Source organism: Solanum lycopersicum, chromosome 7, assembly GCF_036512215.1.
Source record: "Solanum lycopersicum chromosome 7, SLM_r2.1".
NCBI lineage: Eukaryota > Viridiplantae > Streptophyta > Magnoliopsida > Solanales > Solanaceae > Solanum > Solanum lycopersicum.
In genome coordinates, this window is record NC_090806.1 from 68,586,420 (window position 1) to 68,602,766 (window position 16,347).

Below are 16,347 nucleotides of genomic sequence, written 5' to 3' on the forward strand. Positions count from 1 at the left end.
ATAAAAATTAATGGCTAAGATTTAATTGATTAAAATAAGATTCTAACTATGTTAATATTTCCTAAGAAAAATAATGATACCATAATCTTAAATTTTGTGAATCCAACTTTTTATGTGAGAAAAACAAAGAGGAAAAAACAAAGAGTCGAGAAATATATACTTTCTCTGTCCATTTTTAATTGTCATGTTTTTCTTTTAGAGTCAAACTATAAGAACTTTAACTAACATTTTATATTTACTTTTACTGTGTATTTTTTCATTATGCAAGAAATTACAATTTACACTTTCAGTATAATTTTTGAATGTCTAAATTTATATTTAAAATATTTCTTAATGTAATCTAATTTAACTTTGAAAAATTAATCAAATATTTATCAATGTAATCTAATTCAACGTATTTGTGATATTACCATAAAATAAACTTATTACTATAAAAAAAAATTTAACAAAATTTTGCTACCCTAATAATTAAATTTATGCTACTCCTAATCATTCAGGAATTAAAAATGGTAAAAACTAATAATTTATTTCCTAATTCTTATTGAATTTGTGTATATATTCACCTCCTTTTCCTACTCAATTTTGGAATGCTCTTTATCTCAAGCTTCTATAAATACACCTTAGAATTATTTTTTTTCTCCTTTTTCCATGCATACAATGGCTTCTTCTACTTCTTCGCTGCCTTCTGAAATAATATTTGAAATATTAACTCGAACATCTTTGAAAACGTTAGATGCATGCAAGGCCGTTAATAAAGAATGTCATGATATAGTTTTCGAATCGAATTTCATGCCACAATTCTGTCAAAGAACTGAAAATATTTCTGGATATTTTCTCCAAACTCTCTCAAATAACAAGCATGTTACAGAATTTGTATCGATGGATGGGTGTTCGGGGAATAATAAAACCCCGTTCCATCTTCCTATTAACGATAGCACAGCAATGAATTGCGGAGATTTTGACATGAAGATAGTTGCCTCCACAAAACAGGGCATACTCTGTTGTGTTAGAAGAATAGGAAATTGTTGTGCGGAATTTGAGATAATACGAGAAAATATAAACGCGAAAAACAAGACAACAGATTTACGTGGTTCACCAATAAATTGGCTACGTCCACGGGAAGAGAGGGAGCAGTTTTATTATGGAGAGCCAAAAACAGAATTACAAAATAGGGTTGTCATAGCGTCTATATATAGTGCTAAGCTACGCCCTAACAGGCTTGGGCCCAACATACAGAATCAACAGAAAATTAAGGGCCCAATACAACAACATTGAATACCGTCGGGTCGGGCGTCTCCGCCCCCGGACCCCAGGCCAGGGGGCGCGTCGCCCCCCTGGACCCCCCGACTCGCTGACCGGTCAGCGAGACCCCGTCCTTTCTGTTTGTAGCGGGTCCGATTCAAGGCATTCAACAGAAATGGATATAGATATTATATTTGTAAGCCAAGTACTAAACAATGGATAAAACTACCGAATCCTAGAGTACGTTTTGAAACTGTTAAAGTTGCCCTCATTGTGTTGAAATCGAATCCCCTGCATTTCAAGATCATAAGGTTGTCATCACCTCGAACTTGTTATCATCATTATAGAGTATTAGGAAAGGATTACTATCGTCGTGAAGTTTTTGATTCAGAGAATTGGAAGTGGAAGCAAGAAAAGGATTTGTTAGTCCCTGAATTATTGTGCTTTGACATGTTTGCTCCAGCAGTTCATGCAACTGGTTTGGTTTATTTCAAACTACGCGATGATCTAGTAATGGCTCTAGATTATAATGGGGAAGAGGCTTTCCCTAGATTTTCACTTCCAAATCAAGCTTTTGATTATGAAGATTATCGATATAACCAACTCGTGGAGTATAATGAGAAGCTTGGGTTTACCTGTTTATCACCACGAGGGATAGGATTTTGGGTTTTCGAGAATGAGAATTGTGTTTGGGAGTTGAAAAAGGAAGTAGGCATTGAAAGTATAAAGGAGGTGACAAATTTTTCAATTCCTTGTGGGATTTATAATGCAGGCATTGCTTTGATGAAGGATTACTATAAAGTTTACTTTTACAAGCTGCAAGATAAGAGCTTTAACGAGGTGAAACTGAATAAATGTCGTGATGTACAAGAAGTTTTCCCTTTTCGATCAGATTTAGAGCCACTTGATCTGAGATTACGACAAACCAACAACACTTTTTCATCGAACAAACTCTTCTATCGTCTCTTTTTTATTTTCTCAAGTAGTTTTTTTGCTTTCATTTTACTTATTCGCGTGTTGTCTTACCACGGATGACCTGCAGATTCTGTCAAAATTAATGTTGTCTTGTATTTTTTATAGTAAAATTTTCTATTTTACTAACTTTTTCCTGGATTCCTATTTATTCGCTATTGCTTTTCTTAGTCCGCTTTATTTTGGAGGTTTCTTATTTTTCTGTCTCCAAACAAATGCTATGCAAAAACCTAAAACTTAGCTAGTGATAGATCTCCAGTAACATCTCTTGCAACGCGTTGAGAAATGCTAAAAGGTGTAAATGTATGTCAGATGTTATGTGTGGATAAAATTTCGAATATATATTCTGAGAGGAAGGGTTAACTATAATTTGTTAGAATGCATTTAGTTACAAACAAGTGAACTAGTGTTCTCTGTTTTTCATCTAATTTCTAACGGGGTGTCATCCGTTGTACTATGTGCAAATAGGGTAGAAAGTAATTCAGTATCTGATGCATCTCCTTCCATGTAAAAAGCTGGTAGTTTAGCCTGAGGCAGTGTACCTTCATTGTTTAACATTAGAACCACGGAAGACATACTTGGGCGATCATCTGGACGTTCTTGGACACATAATAGACCAACACCGATTGATCGTACCACTTCTTGAGGTGTAGAACAAGAATCACCAACATGTTCATCAAGTAGTTCTATTGACCTACCTTCGTTGTTGAGTTCCCATGCCTGTAGATTTTACAAACTTATCAGCCCTTACAAGATACTTGTTAGTTGCTAACACCAATGGATAAATAAGAAAAATACATAAAAATCTTACATGTCCGATTAGACTATGGTTAAGGTTTGAAGGAGAGTATCGTCTATTACTTTTTCCACTCACAATTTCCAGTACTAAGATACCAAAGCTATAAACATCTGATTTTACGGAGTATAGCCCATATAATGCATATTCTGGTGAAAGGTATCCGCTGCAGAAAATGTACACAAAATATAGTTACTAATGCTGGAATACATAACTATCTCAAGCATTTTCTACTACCCAGTAATAGATTCTTACTATGTTCCAATAACTCGGTTTGTCATGGCTTCATTATCATCCTCTTCATAACATCTTGCTATACCAAAGTCTGATATCTTTGCATTCATATCATTGTCTAGCAAGATGTTATTAGCTTTCAGGTCTCTATGAATTATCCTCAGTTGAGAATCTTGATGTAGATATAAGAGTCCCCGAGCAATCCCATTGATAATGTGAAATCGCTCAGGCCAGTCTAATATCCTGTTTTGTCTGCCACCTGCCAAGTTTTATTGGTTCATTAAGCTATAGATAGAAAGTAGTTCTAAAACATCAAACTATATCAGTCCATTTCCTCATTGAATGTAAAGATCAATTTGGGCTACTGTATACATTATTATTAGGCTCTAATATAGCTGAGATCTTAGTTCCATGTTTTTTTTCTTATTTGACGTGGGATTCGAAACTGGGAGAAGATAATTCAGTATACAGAATAATTTGTATGGGAATTTATTACCAAATATAAATGAATCAAGACTTCCGTTTGGCAAATACTCATAGATCAACATTTTTTCTTCTCCTTCAATGCAGCATCCAAGAATCTTCACAAGATTTCTGTGCTGAAGTTTGGCAATATATACCACTTCGTTCTTGAACTCATCTTCTCCTTGTCTGGATGTTTTAGACAGCCGCTTGACAGCTATTTCTCGTCCTTTTTCAAGTATTCCCTAAACATCAAAGTTAAATATTTTAGATACTGTACAATAACGACTACATAGTAATTCTACAAGTGGGGTCTGGGGAGGGTGGTAACCGGTGTGTACACAGCGTTACCCCTACCTTTTGAAGGTAGAGACATTGTTTCCGATATATTTTATATCTTTTTTCTCAAAAAAAAGATATAAATATCTAACTTGAAAGTATAAGGTACAAAGTAAGCTATGCTTCCCACTAAAAAGGACTGGAGAAATTATGAGAATCAGTTATGCATAGTTTAGGTCAAAAAACACTCCAGCATATACTTAATTCATTACATTTCACCTTCTAAAGATGAAGGCTTTGCTCTGGAGGACCAGGAAGCTTCTGTTAGTCATAAGCTGGTATATTTCTTGTACAAAATTGCCCATGAAACAAGTGCATTTACCTTATAAACAGGACCAAATCCCCCCTCTCCAATCTTTCTGTTTACTGAAAAGTTATCAGTAGCCTTAGTTATGGTAGATAAGTCAAACAGTGGTATCTCAAATTCTTCAGTGCAACTACCACTGTTGTAATCCTGCTTGATATTTCCGCTGTATCTCGATTTTTCTGCAGCTAAAAGGAAATTGAGTGAATTGTGTTAAAGCAGCAAAAACCGTCTTCACTTCGAATTTCATTTCCTGTAATTTGCTCAACGATCAGGCAAAAAAAGTGACCTATCCAGCTTACCTTTCGTTTTACGCTTTATAGCCTTCTTCCTTCTCCTGTGGCATATCAGCAATATGCTAAGGATTACCAGAACTAAACCAACGGATAATGGAAGAATCCAGTATAGTCCTGTTCCTTTTTCACCATCTGACTTCTTCAGACTATCTGCAAGGTCCATTCCAACAAAGTAATCAATAAATTTGACTGTCTCTACGTTGATACAGATGCAATAACTCATAATGCTTATAGATTTAGCTTTAAAATTCAACACCTCAATCTAAGTAGTAGCCTTTTATTCTACTAAAGTTTTAGTTCTTAGCTATACATATATATTCAAGTTACAAATCACAAATCATTGTTAACTGTTTCAGTAATAAAGATACCTAATTCAGAGGCAGCTATTCTTATATAGATATCTTGTCCCTCTTTAGATAGCTGTCGAATGTCAAGCAGATCACTGAACCACAATAAGCACCCACTTCCTCCATTGCGTATGTCAATATTTGAGTAAGCCATACAAGAGCAATTTCTAGAGCATATAGTCTTGCATTCTTCTAGTGTCATAGTCAAGTTGGACAAGGAATTTTGCGTGTCTGGCAATTTCATATGCGAATACTTTAAAAATATGTCTCCGTGGAGGCAGTTTAGTTGAATCCTCCTAACACAGCCACTTGACCAGTCTGCCTTTTGCCAATCTTCATTATGTTTTGGCACAAATTTGTCTAAGCATCCACATACAGGAGAATTTTGACTGTTGCAGCTACCATATGCGCCACACAGTTTGTAAATGTCGCAGTTGTCTGTTGGTATTGAGAGGTAAGGGATCCAATTCTGTCCACGGTCACCCCAAGTCCAACGCTGTAATGCACCATTCTGATTTAGTGTCAACCTTGTGATAACCGAAGAGGTGAAATTAAATCCAAAATACACCTCTGTGTTACTTGAGAATATCCCAAATGTATACAAAGGACTGTCTCTTGAGCTTATTGCCCCACTAAAATGAAGACCATTCCACGGTCCAGACCGATACACAACATCTGAACCCTTCTTCAGGATGTTCTGTGGATATCCAGAAGGATCACAATGATATGTATAATCACCAGGAGCTGGATCTTCCTCGCTCTTCCATGATGACAAGTACACCTCTCGGCCAGTTACAAAGTTCCAACCGAGCTTCATGCCTGATAATAGTGTATCAGTCGGGTGATCAAAACTCTGCCAAAGGAAATTATCATCACTAGCTTGTTTCACAACAAGATTCCCCGAATCCAGCAACTGTGCAACAGGATTCTGCACAGATCTAGAGGTATTAGTTGACCACACAACATTATCAGCACCATTGACAAGGACAAGAATTCCTGGCTCAATGACTTTCAAGATACCTGATTCACCGGTCAAAGGAGCTTCTCTGTTAGCTACCCACACCACTGTCCTAACAGATATGTTCTTGTACCATACACCAACATAGCGATTCTCCGAATCACCTGGACTAAAGAACCCCATTTCAAAGCTTCCACTATGTGAAGCAATTTTATCACCATCTTTGAGAAACTGAGTCGTCGTTATAGTACTATCTGTAGCACCAAAAGTTTGATGGGTAGAATAAAAGTACAATAACAATAGCAAGTAAAAATCATTCCTTTGTAATGCATTCATGCTATGAGATCTAATTAATATTTCTTCTGTTTGTCACATAGCTTAGCTACTCTTCTACATTGAAGAGAAAGATGAACAAACAATTGAAACATGTATCTCCATATAGATTGATGAAGTTAATGACCTAACTATAGGACACAATGGGTATGGAGTTTAATATAGTTTAATTAAAGTTTCAAACTTTGAAGTTGTTTTAATAACATGTTGAACATTTGAACTACGTCGAAAGTAGTAGTATTATATGCTGGAGGCACCTATATATATAAATTAATATAACAGCACGTGAATGTCTGATCAACCTTCATGTGAACAACATAGTAACTAGAGTCAATATTAATTAAAGGTCTAATTCATCGGTGACCCCTTGAATTTGGAATGAAATTTCAGCTAGACACTTTAACTGTATGATGTTTATTTTAGACACCTCATGTATGATATTGTTGTGTCATTTTGATACTTTTTTTCGATCAATAAAAATATATAAGGTGTGCGTATTACACTCGCGAATAACGTGCAAAGTGACAAATTAAATGATAACATTTGTCATTTGTATCAAAAGAATCCTTACCTAATAAATTTTAAATAATAATAAAAAATAACCAATGAATTAATGACACGTGACTTTTTGTTCAAGTAACTTCTTTACAAAATTAAGCCAATACCCCCAACGGCCTTCTTCTCCAAACACCCCACCCATTTTGCACAAATATTTGTACACACCCCGTCCCCCAACCCCCAACCCACCCGACCCCAAAACTCCAAAGGTGATTTTCTTTTGCAAAAATATATGAGCATATTAAAGAAAAAAAAAGAATTACTTCTATGTAAATATTTAATTCTTTTAGAAAAGAATCTCATGAATAATTTACTAAGTAAATCTTAAAATAGGTATATTTCTAAATTTCTAAAATAATTTTCTTTATTTTTCAGTTGCTTATGGTAACTAGTTTGATTCACCACAGTTGGATGTTTGGGTTTCAAAGTTGAAGGTGGGAAAGAAGAAGAAGAAAAATTAAAAAGCCAACTAAATATGTTTTTCACGCGCAGTCAACGAGTGTATTACACTTGCTAAGCCATGTAAGCAAAAAGTGCTAAAATGATACAAGAATTTCCTACATGAAGTGTCTAATATGAACAATGTTCAGTTAAGGTGTCTAAGTGAAACTTTATGTCAAGTTTAAGGGGGCTATCGATGGATTAGACCTTAATTAAAATATCTATAAGACGTTAACATACATTCTCTGATGAAGCGATATTAGTTCGAGAGCAGGGCGGAGTGAGATAGGATGGAGGGGTTCATTTGAATGCCCTTAGGTGTTAGGTGAAAAATTACAATATTTACACATGATTAGAATTGGTATATTTATATAGTAGATGTTGAATCTCTTTTGAACACCACGATTCTAGGCACAAGTTAGATTACTAAGGAGCAAAAATTAAAAATAAATCTATTTGGTGGACAAACTATACACTTAAATGCAATTCTAATGGTATATTTCCTAATAGTTGCTGTTCTACATGTGTAATTTGCTATACACTATTAGTGTAAGTTATATTATCTAACCCCATTTATTTGAATTGATTTAGTTGAAAAAAAACACAGAATACTATTAATGGTTTTTGTTGAGCTTTTAAAAATAAGACCTATAGAAGTGTTTTAGAAAAGAAAAAAACCTAATTAAATCAAATCAATATAGATAAATTTTTTGAATGTAAAAATCATGAATGTAAATTTTTTTTTAAAGTGTCTATATATTCTTGTTGCTGTGTTTGTATTTGATTCATCAAAGCTTTGGTGCTACAGAGACAACAACTACTACTCATTTTCTAAAAGATGGTGATTATAATTTTACTTTACCTAGTGGAATATTTGAAATGGGGTTCTTCAGTCCAGGTAATTCGAAAAATCGTTATGTGGGTATCTGGTATAAGAATGTATCTGATAGAACTGTGGTGTGGATTGCCAATAGAGAAGCTCTTTTGAGGAGTGGATCAGGTGTTCTGAAAATAATGAAAGTCTCGACTTGTCGTTGATGGAACTAACAATGTTGTGTGGTCAACTAGCACCTCTAGATCAGTGCAAAATCCTGTGGCGCAGTTGGTAGATTCTGGAAATCTTGTTGTTAAAGAGGCTGGTGATGATAGCTCGCGGGGTTTCACATGGCAGAGTTTTGATCACCCAACGGAAACGTTATTAGCAGGGATGAAGCTTGGGAGGAATTTTGTAACTGGAAGAGAGGTGTACTTGTCATCATGGAAGAATGAGGAAGATCCAGCTCCAGGTGATTATACATACCATTGTGATCCTACTGGTTACCCACAGGCTATCGTGAAGAAGGGATCGGATGTTGTGTATAGCTCTGGACCGTGGAATGGTCGATATTTCAGTGGGACACAAAACTCAAAACAAGGTACTTTCTACACATATGGCGTATATTCAAATGTGACTATGTCACTAGAAGAATGCAAGGATATCTGCTCAAAAAATTGCTCTTGTATGGCTTACTCGAATTCTGACATACGAGGAAGTGGATGCTTATTGTGGTTTGGGGATCTGCTTGACATTCGGAAGGGAACCAACGGACTGCAAGAGATTTACATAAGTATGGCTGCTTCTGAATCAGGTTGGCTTGTTGCTACTTAAAGATTTTTCGCGACTTGATAGATTTTTGATAGTCTCAGTTTAAATGGATATTTGCAGATGATCAGGAGGAGTCGGATGGAAAGAAAGGAAAAATACTTTTCTGGATTCTGCCATTATCAGTTGGTCTTATTCTGGTATTCCTTAGTCTGCTAATCTACCATAGAAGAAGAAAGAAGGCTTTAGAGCTCAAAAACAAAGGTAAGCTGGATCCCCCCCTTTTTTTTCTTGACGTCTAAGCAAATAGAGCAATATACACTTAAATATTAGTGAAAAGAACTTCATAGTTGTCTGATATTCGCAACTTAAATAACATTCACTTCATTTTTTTCTTCTTAGAAAGCAAAATTTACTGTCATTTGGTTTTGGCAGGAAGGACAGGATGTGGGGGCAATTGCTCTGAAGAATTTGAAATACCACTGTTTGACTTATCTACCATAGCAAACGCTATCAATAACTTTTCAATTGACAGACAGATTGGAGAGGGAGGCTATGGACCTGTTTACAAGGTATACCTTGTCGTTCAAAGTAAAACTTATCTTTAGATACAATTTAGGAGTTGTATGATCAAAGGTGTAATGACAAACCTTTGCTTTGTAAAACCAAAAGGGAACAGATACAATAGCTAAGGGAAGAAAGGTGGGCACATCAGATATGGGGACTTATGTATCTGCGTCAAGATTCTCAATTGAGAATAATTCACAGAGACCTGAAAGCTAATAACATCTTGTTAGACAAGGACATGAATCCAAAGATATCAGACTTCGGGATAGCAAAAATATGTGAAGAGAATGACATTGGAGCCAAGACAAATCGAGTTGTGGGAACATAGTAAGAACCTTCAACTGGATAGTTAAGAATTTGAACCTAAGACGAGTTTTGAGATACTAAGCATGTTTTCCAGCATTAGTGATTCTATATTTTGTTTACATTTTTATTTAGTGGATACCTCTCACCGGAATATGCATTGCACGGGAGATACTCAGTAGAATCAGATGTATTTAGCTTTGGTATCTTAATATTGGAAATTGTGAGTGGGAAAAGCAACAGAAGATTCTCTCATCCAGATCACAACCTTAATCTACTTGGACATGTAAGATTTGATTTGTTTTATTTCACTTATCCTTTGGTGTTATGTTATTTCCTAGTAACAAATATCTGCAAATCAAGTCAAATGCTGATAGATCTTGTAATCTACAGGCATGGAAACTATATAAAGAAGGTAGGTCAACAGAACTACTTGATGAATACCTAGGTGATTCTTGTTCAACATCCGAAGTGGAACGATCAATCTGTGTTGGTCTATTATGTGTCCAACAAAGTCCAGAAGACCGTCCAAGTATGTCCTCTGCAGTTATGATGTTAAACAATGAAGGTGAATTGCCACAGGCTAAAAGGCCAGGTTTTTACATTGAAAGAGATGCACCATATGGTGAATTATATGCACAGAATACAGCGAGTGAGACCCCATCACAATATTAGCTCCTCGATAAGAAGTTATTTGTCCACTCGCTTCCACAACAAGCTTGCAGTTTTTAATAACCTTTTCTTTAATTCTTTGTAGAAATGAGGTGGAAAATTTTGTGTATGGCTTTCCCTTATGGTGTATTAACTAGGTCAAACTGACTCAAACATATGTAAATATGAAATCTTACTGATTTCCTGTTGCTTCTCAATACAAGGAAGAGGTTAGCCAACAAATCAAGTTCAAGAACATTAGCGTCGAACCCAAACAGAAGCTCCATAGAAAAAGATGATGTTACATCAGTTCATTAAGCTTTTCTTAACATGGCAATATGGTCTACAGATATTAATCTATCGCAAAACTGTTTTAGTTTTATTACTGCAGCAAAATTTTCCTCATGTTTCATTGATAATGATACATTTCACATAGATACTGGTCATAACATATATGCCTTTTACTAAATTATTCGCAATATATATACTCAAAAAGTAAACCAAAACCAGCCATTAACTTTTTTTATAAGCAGCCAGGACTTGAAGCAGCCTCAATTATCATTGATGGATGAAAATGAACACAACAACAACGTGAAATTAGGAAATCAATTAACTGAGTTATCATGATTTTCTACGTGTTGGTGAGTTAGATAACCGAAACTAGATATATTTTTTTAATTAATTAAGAGAAAAATCTAATGCGGTTACTCAATATAGAAATAGGGTGTGAATTTGAAGACATGTCTATTGAACAAAATTTAGTTCATGACGTTGGCTTCTTTGTTGAAGCAAGACTTAGAGAAGAAAAATAAAAAATGGAACGTCATTGGCCATATTTTTTTAAAATATATTTTAAATAACATATTATCAATACAAATAAAATAAACTTTGCTCAATTAAGAAATTAATGGATAACGACAATAGAAAAAGACACATATGTCTGTAGAGTCCACCATCCTATCACACTTTTCCTTTTTCGTTTTGTCTCAACTTATTTTAAAATATTATCTGGTATTTTTTTCAAAAAAGGAAATATAATTAACAAGGAAGTTTCTAGCTAGTTGTTTATTTTTTATTTAAAAGATTATGTGTTTTCTTTATGGATATCAAATTATTTATTGTACTTATATTTCTTTTAGGACGTGAGACTAACATCACCATGACAAACAAAATCAGATTCACACAAATTTATTGTCCTTGCTAGATCTTCCTACGAGTTGTTAATTTTGTCTTTTACTTCGAATTTTTATTTTATTCCTACCTTTGACGTTAGCAAAATGGTTTTTATTATAGTTGCTAGTGTAGCGTACAAGTGGACACACGCGTCAAATTTTCTATTTCATAAAAGTTTAAATGTACCCCTTAACTTTTGAATATGACCTAAAATATTTCAATCAAGTGGACGCTCTTTTTTGGGTCAAGGGATAAAAACCAAGACCTTTCTACTAAAGATGAGTGTAATTTTAGATGAAAAGGCGTAATGAAAGCAAAAAGTGATCAAATGTAGGAATGAGGAACAAAGTAGTGAAATTTGAACTCGAAACCTAACGTAAAATGTAGACAAACATATTACTACAAAAGAATACAAATGGGATCACACTGTGTATGTTGTTACAATACAAAATTTTCTAACTAAATAAATAAAATAGAATAGAGGAGATGATTTTAATACAATTCTAAGAAATGATGAAAGATGGAACCAACTATGACATTCTTCTGGTTGATTTCTAAGATGGTTATTTAAGTAATAGTTGTTATCTCATAAAATCACACTTCAATGTTCGTTTAAACAAAGAAGGTGATTTTCTGAGAATGTAACAATTAATTGAGTGATCATCTGAGAAATCACTCCACATTCTTCTTATCGAGCATCCAACAATGTGATGGTAACTTCATTTATAGAACTTGGTGTTTGTGTACTCCAAGAAAATTGATCAACTTCACCAATTTTCCTTTCAGTAAAGAAGCCAGGATGTTTAGCTGATGGCAAAATGCCTTCATTGGTCAGCATCATAATCACAGTTGACATACTTGGCCTGTCCACTGGATTTTGTTGAACACATAATAAACCTACATGGATTGATCTTTGTACTTCTGATATATTACATGAGTCCACCAGTTTTGGATCGACAAGTTCTAACGATCTTCCTTCTTTATGTAGCATATATGTCTGCATATAATGATCCATCAGTTAACAAACGATTTAAGTTATATGCATTGACAGCATCAATAGTTTACATACTACTCTTGAACTCATTAACAGATACTTTGAGTAATGCCCTTTTACACATATGAGTTAGGACACGGTACTTACATGTCCAAGAAGGTTGAGGTGGTGGTCTGGATGAACGAATCGTCTGTTCTTCTTTCCGCTCACAATCTCTAGTACTAATACTCCAAAGCTAAAGACATCTGATTTCACTGAGAATATCCCATCGACTGCATATTCTGGAGACATGTAACCACTGCAATAAAGAAATGACAGGATTATATATTTAGAGATAGCAGCGGAGTGGGGTGGGTTTAATCTTGTATGGGGCAGAGGAGATTTTACTCGGGACAAAGCAAGTTAAAACTATTTTTATGAATGTGTGAATGTGCATAACTATTAATTCTTACTATGTTCCAACAACACGACGTGTATTGGCTCCTGTCTCATCTCCTCCAAAACTTCTAGCCATCCCAAAATCTGATATCTTTGGGTTCATATCAGTATCAAGTAAGACATTGCTAGCTTTCAAGTCTCTGTGGATGATTCTGAGCCTCGAATCTTGATGCAGGTACATCAGTCCACGAGCAATTCCATTGATAATGTTAAAGCGCTTTGGCCAATCAAGTAATGTACTCCTTTCTTCATCTGCCAAATGTTTTCAACTTATTATAATTTCTCCTAAACATGAAACGAAGCTCAGAGAAATCACACTCAGAAGTTCACTTGAAAGAAATGGCTACACAATGGATGTGAAAGACTAACCAAATATATATATATCAAGGCTCTTGTTCCGCAAGTATTCGTAGACCAACATCTTTTCTTCTCCTTGAACGCAGCATCCCAGAAGCTTTACAAGATTTCGATGCTGAAGTTTAGCAATGCAGTTAACTTCATTCTTGAACTCGTGAAATCCTTGTTTTGATGTTTCTGATAGCCGCTTCACTGCTACTTCTTGCCCCCCTTCTAACACGCCCTGTAAAAGTAGAACTTACTTTCATTTCTTACCAAAAAAGTTATATCTATTTAAGGTTTCAATGTGCTTTCTACCTTGTAAACTTGTCCAAAGCCACCCTCTCCAATCTTGTTCGCAATTGAAAAATTGTCAGTAGCATTGATTAATGTAAGGAAATCAAGAAGTGGTAGCTCAAAATCTTCATGGTGACTTTGATTACTGTTATCATTCTTGTTGTTGTGACCACTATATCTCCCTGCAATTTGAACAACCAAGTAGACTTTGTTCAAACGACGAGCTTGAAAAGAAGTACTAGTGGTACGCAGAACTAACAACCATTAGCTACTTCCGGCTTTTCAACAGATAAAACTTGTTATGTTCACTTACCCCTTGTCGTAACCACTGGATCCTCTCTCCTTCTCCGTTTATAAAGAATCAGGCCAACACCTACACCTAGAAGAATCAACGCAAACAATAGTGGCAAAGCTACTGCAAGTATGACAGACTTCTCTCCCTTTGAACTTGAATGAGCAGAACCTGCAACGTTTTCCATCCAAAAGTTTCTTTAGGTAGTTGTGTGAATTAGAATCTCCGATAAACTTTTTAAATCCTGTACAAATTATTCTATTAGAGAACAAGGTGGTCTTATCAGTCATATTCTACACAAAAGAGTCCATCTCCTGAGGATGTTTATTCCTTGTAAATACATTACTCTTTGTTCGTCAATCAGCCTTACAGAATTGAACTATTAGATACATCATTCTTGATAACAAGCATTGTGTAATAAAGAAAACCTCAGTAAATTGTATATTACCTATTTCTGAAGCAGACATCCTAATGTAGATATCCTGTCCTGATTGAGATAGCTGTCTGATGTCAATCAACTCGTCAATCCATATTAAGCACCCACTTCCTCCATTGCGTATATCCAGATTAGTATAACCCATACACGAACAATTTCTCAAGCAAAACTCCCTGCATTCATCTAAACTCATGGTCTCATTGAACCAAGAAGTTCGCGTATCAGGCAGTTTAACACCAGAATACATAATAAATCCATCTCCAGTACAATTCAATGGGGTTTTCCGGACACAACCACTCGTCCAATCAGCCCTATTCCAATCATCCTGATGCTTTGGCTCGAATTTATCTAAACAATGACACAAAGGATCACTCAAAATGTTACAAGTCCCATATGCACCACATAATTTGTAAGTGTCACAGTCATCTGCATCAGCAGAATGGTAATTAACCCAACCTTGAGTCTTTGCGATCCAAATCATGCGCATAGTGTTCCCATTAGGCTTTACTACTAGAGCTGAAACAACGGATTTGTTCACAAGTTCATATTTATAATAAATCTCCTTATTGTTCATAACCAAACCAAACGAAGTGATCGAATTGTTCACCATATTAGGTGCACCACTCCACCTTAAACCGTTCCATGGCCCAGCTCTATAAATCACATCAGCTCCTTTTCGCATAACGTCTTGTGGATAACCCGTTGGATCACAATGATAAGTATAATCCCCTGGAGCAGGATCATCACTGCTTTTCCATGAACTAAGATACCTCTCGAATCCAGTAACTAAATCCCTTCCAAGTTTCATATTCGCAATTAATGTATCAGTAGGGTAATCAAAACTCTGCCAGAGGAAATTCTCTGGATTCAGATCATTAGCATCCCTCAACACAAAATTCCCTGTGTCCAGCAACTGGGCAACGGGGTTTTGCACGGATTTCGATGAATTTGTAGACCAAATTGTTGAATTTGTAACATCACGAAGAGCAACACTGCCAGATTGCATAACTTTCAAAACCCCAGTTTTGTTAGTAAGTGGAACCAACCTATTAGCAACCCAAACAGGAGTAATAACAGAAATTTTCTTGTACCAAATTCCAACATAACGATTTGTAGAAGTATTTCCAGGACTGAAAAACCCCAACTCAAATGTTCCATCAGAAGAAACAATAGTTTCACCGTCTTTGATAAATTTAGTGGTAGTTATCATATCTCCTTGTCCATTAACTTTTCGAAGAAGAAATAAAATGCAAAGAAGCAAAAAAGGTAGAAATTTCTCCATAGCTACTATCCCTTTTTCATTTCTTGGTTATACAAAACAGGGCAAAAAAAATTTTAAAAAAAAATGTCAATATGACCAAGACTCCATTTTTGTGACTGAATTACTTGGAAGACAAAGTGGGGTTTGCAAGATTTTGTACAATTTTGAATTTTGACAAAGTTGTCCACTTCTTTAAATTACACTAGTGTTTGTGGTTATTGGGAGATGGTGATTAGTACATATCCCTCAAAAGAAGGGCACTTGGGTTCTGAATTTTGTGTAAAAAGGTCTATTTTAACAACCAGGACTTATCCATGTTGTGTTTGGTTTGAACAGAATATTATTCAGCAAAACATAGATGAGTTTGTTTCTGTTTTAATTAGCGGTTTTAAATTTAAATTTTATAATGATTTTTTTGGTAGAAAATGATTTTCCCGGGGAGCCTTATGCAGTGTGACTTTTGATTAGTTGAGCTCTATGTGAATATCGGATATTGATTGGAAAATTAAAAAATTACAGTAGAATATTACTCACTCTGTCTCAAATTATGTGACAATGCTTAGAATACTTTTTTAAAAAAAAATTGATTGTCTGATTTTAATTTAATACGATATTTAAGAAAATAATGTAAGACTTTTGAATTTTATAAATTTTAAACTAAAAATAAATGAAATTTAAGTATTGAATATATAAATATATTTTTTGAATTTAATGATCTTAAATCATAACAAATGA

General features: G+C 35.0%; 3 protein-coding genes and 1 pseudogene across 4 annotated transcripts; 2 read left to right on the forward strand and 2 right to left on the reverse strand.

The window, feature by feature from the left end:
* The first annotated feature begins 657 nt into the window (after nt 1-657).
* On the forward strand, nt 658-2,277 carry LOC112941886 (uncharacterized). Its single transcript, XM_026032242.2, has 2 exons — nt 658-1,005; nt 1,390-2,277. Exons 1-2 carry the CDS (start codon nt 658-660, stop codon nt 2,275-2,277), a joined length of 1,236 nt encoding a protein of 411 aa, XP_025888027.2.
* A 252-nt stretch (nt 2,278-2,529) lies between these two features.
* Nucleotides 2,530-6,473, reverse strand: LOC109120786 (G-type lectin S-receptor-like serine/threonine-protein kinase At4g27290). 2 transcript variants are annotated; one of them, XM_019214848.3, is made up of 7 exons: nt 5,014-6,473; nt 4,652-4,795; nt 4,368-4,531; nt 3,741-3,951; nt 3,266-3,503; nt 3,026-3,176; nt 2,530-2,934 (listed from the first exon to the last, which is right to left on the reverse strand). In XM_019214848.3, exons 1-7 carry the CDS (start codon nt 6,284-6,286, stop codon nt 2,635-2,637), a joined length of 2,481 nt encoding a protein of 826 aa, XP_019070393.1. In that variant the 5' UTR covers nt 6,287-6,473; the 3' UTR covers nt 2,530-2,634. The 2 variants fall into 2 exon arrangements, with proteins under 2 accessions (XP_019070393.1, XP_019070392.1); XM_019214847.3 differs by having other exon boundaries at nt 4,368-4,537.
* Nucleotides 6,474-8,123: 1,650 nt separating this feature from the next.
* LOC112940059 (G-type lectin S-receptor-like serine/threonine-protein kinase At4g27290) lies at nt 8,124-9,123 on the forward strand (annotated as a pseudogene).
* Nucleotides 9,124-11,930: 2,807 nt separating this feature from the next.
* On the reverse strand, nt 11,931-15,984 carry LOC109120785 (G-type lectin S-receptor-like serine/threonine-protein kinase At4g27290). Its single transcript, XM_019214844.3, has 7 exons — nt 14,364-15,984; nt 13,937-14,086; nt 13,645-13,805; nt 13,360-13,570; nt 13,005-13,242; nt 12,700-12,850; nt 11,931-12,555 (listed from the first exon to the last, which is right to left on the reverse strand). Exons 1-7 carry the CDS (start codon nt 15,631-15,633, stop codon nt 12,247-12,249), a joined length of 2,490 nt encoding a protein of 829 aa, XP_019070389.1. The 5' UTR covers nt 15,634-15,984; the 3' UTR covers nt 11,931-12,246.
* Between the last annotated feature and the right edge of the window lie 363 nt (nt 15,985-16,347).

Coding starts and splice junctions, on each gene's coding strand:
- LOC112941886 (XM_026032242.2), top strand. CDS start 658: ATGGCTTCTTCTACTTCTTCGCTGCCTTCTGAAATAATATTTGAAATA. Junction 1,006..1,389: donor AACAGGGCATACTCTGTTGT/GTTAGAAGAATA, acceptor TTCTGTTTGTAG/CGGGTCCGATTCAAGGCATT.
- LOC109120785 (XM_019214844.3), bottom strand. CDS start 15,633: ATGGAGAAATTTCTACCTTTTTTGCTTCTTTGCATTTTATTTCTTCTT. Junction 12,851..13,004: donor CGTCGTGTTGTTGGAACATA/GTAAGAATTAAT, acceptor TCTTTATTGCAG/TGGTTACATGTCTCCAGAAT. Junction 12,556..12,699: donor ACCTCAACCTTCTTGGACAT/GTAAGTACCGTG, acceptor CATTATATGCAG/ACATATATGCTACATAAAGA.
- LOC109120786 (XM_019214847.3), bottom strand. CDS start 6,286: ATGAATGCATTACAAAGGAATGATTTTTACTTGCTATTGTTATTGTAC. Junction 4,796..5,013: donor AATAGCTGCCTCTGAATTAG/GTATCTTTATTA, acceptor TGGACCTTGCAG/ATAGTCTGAAGAAGTCAGAT. Junction 3,177..3,265: donor AACCGAGTTATTGGAACATA/GTAAGAATCTAT, acceptor CATTTTCTGCAG/CGGATACCTTTCACCAGAAT.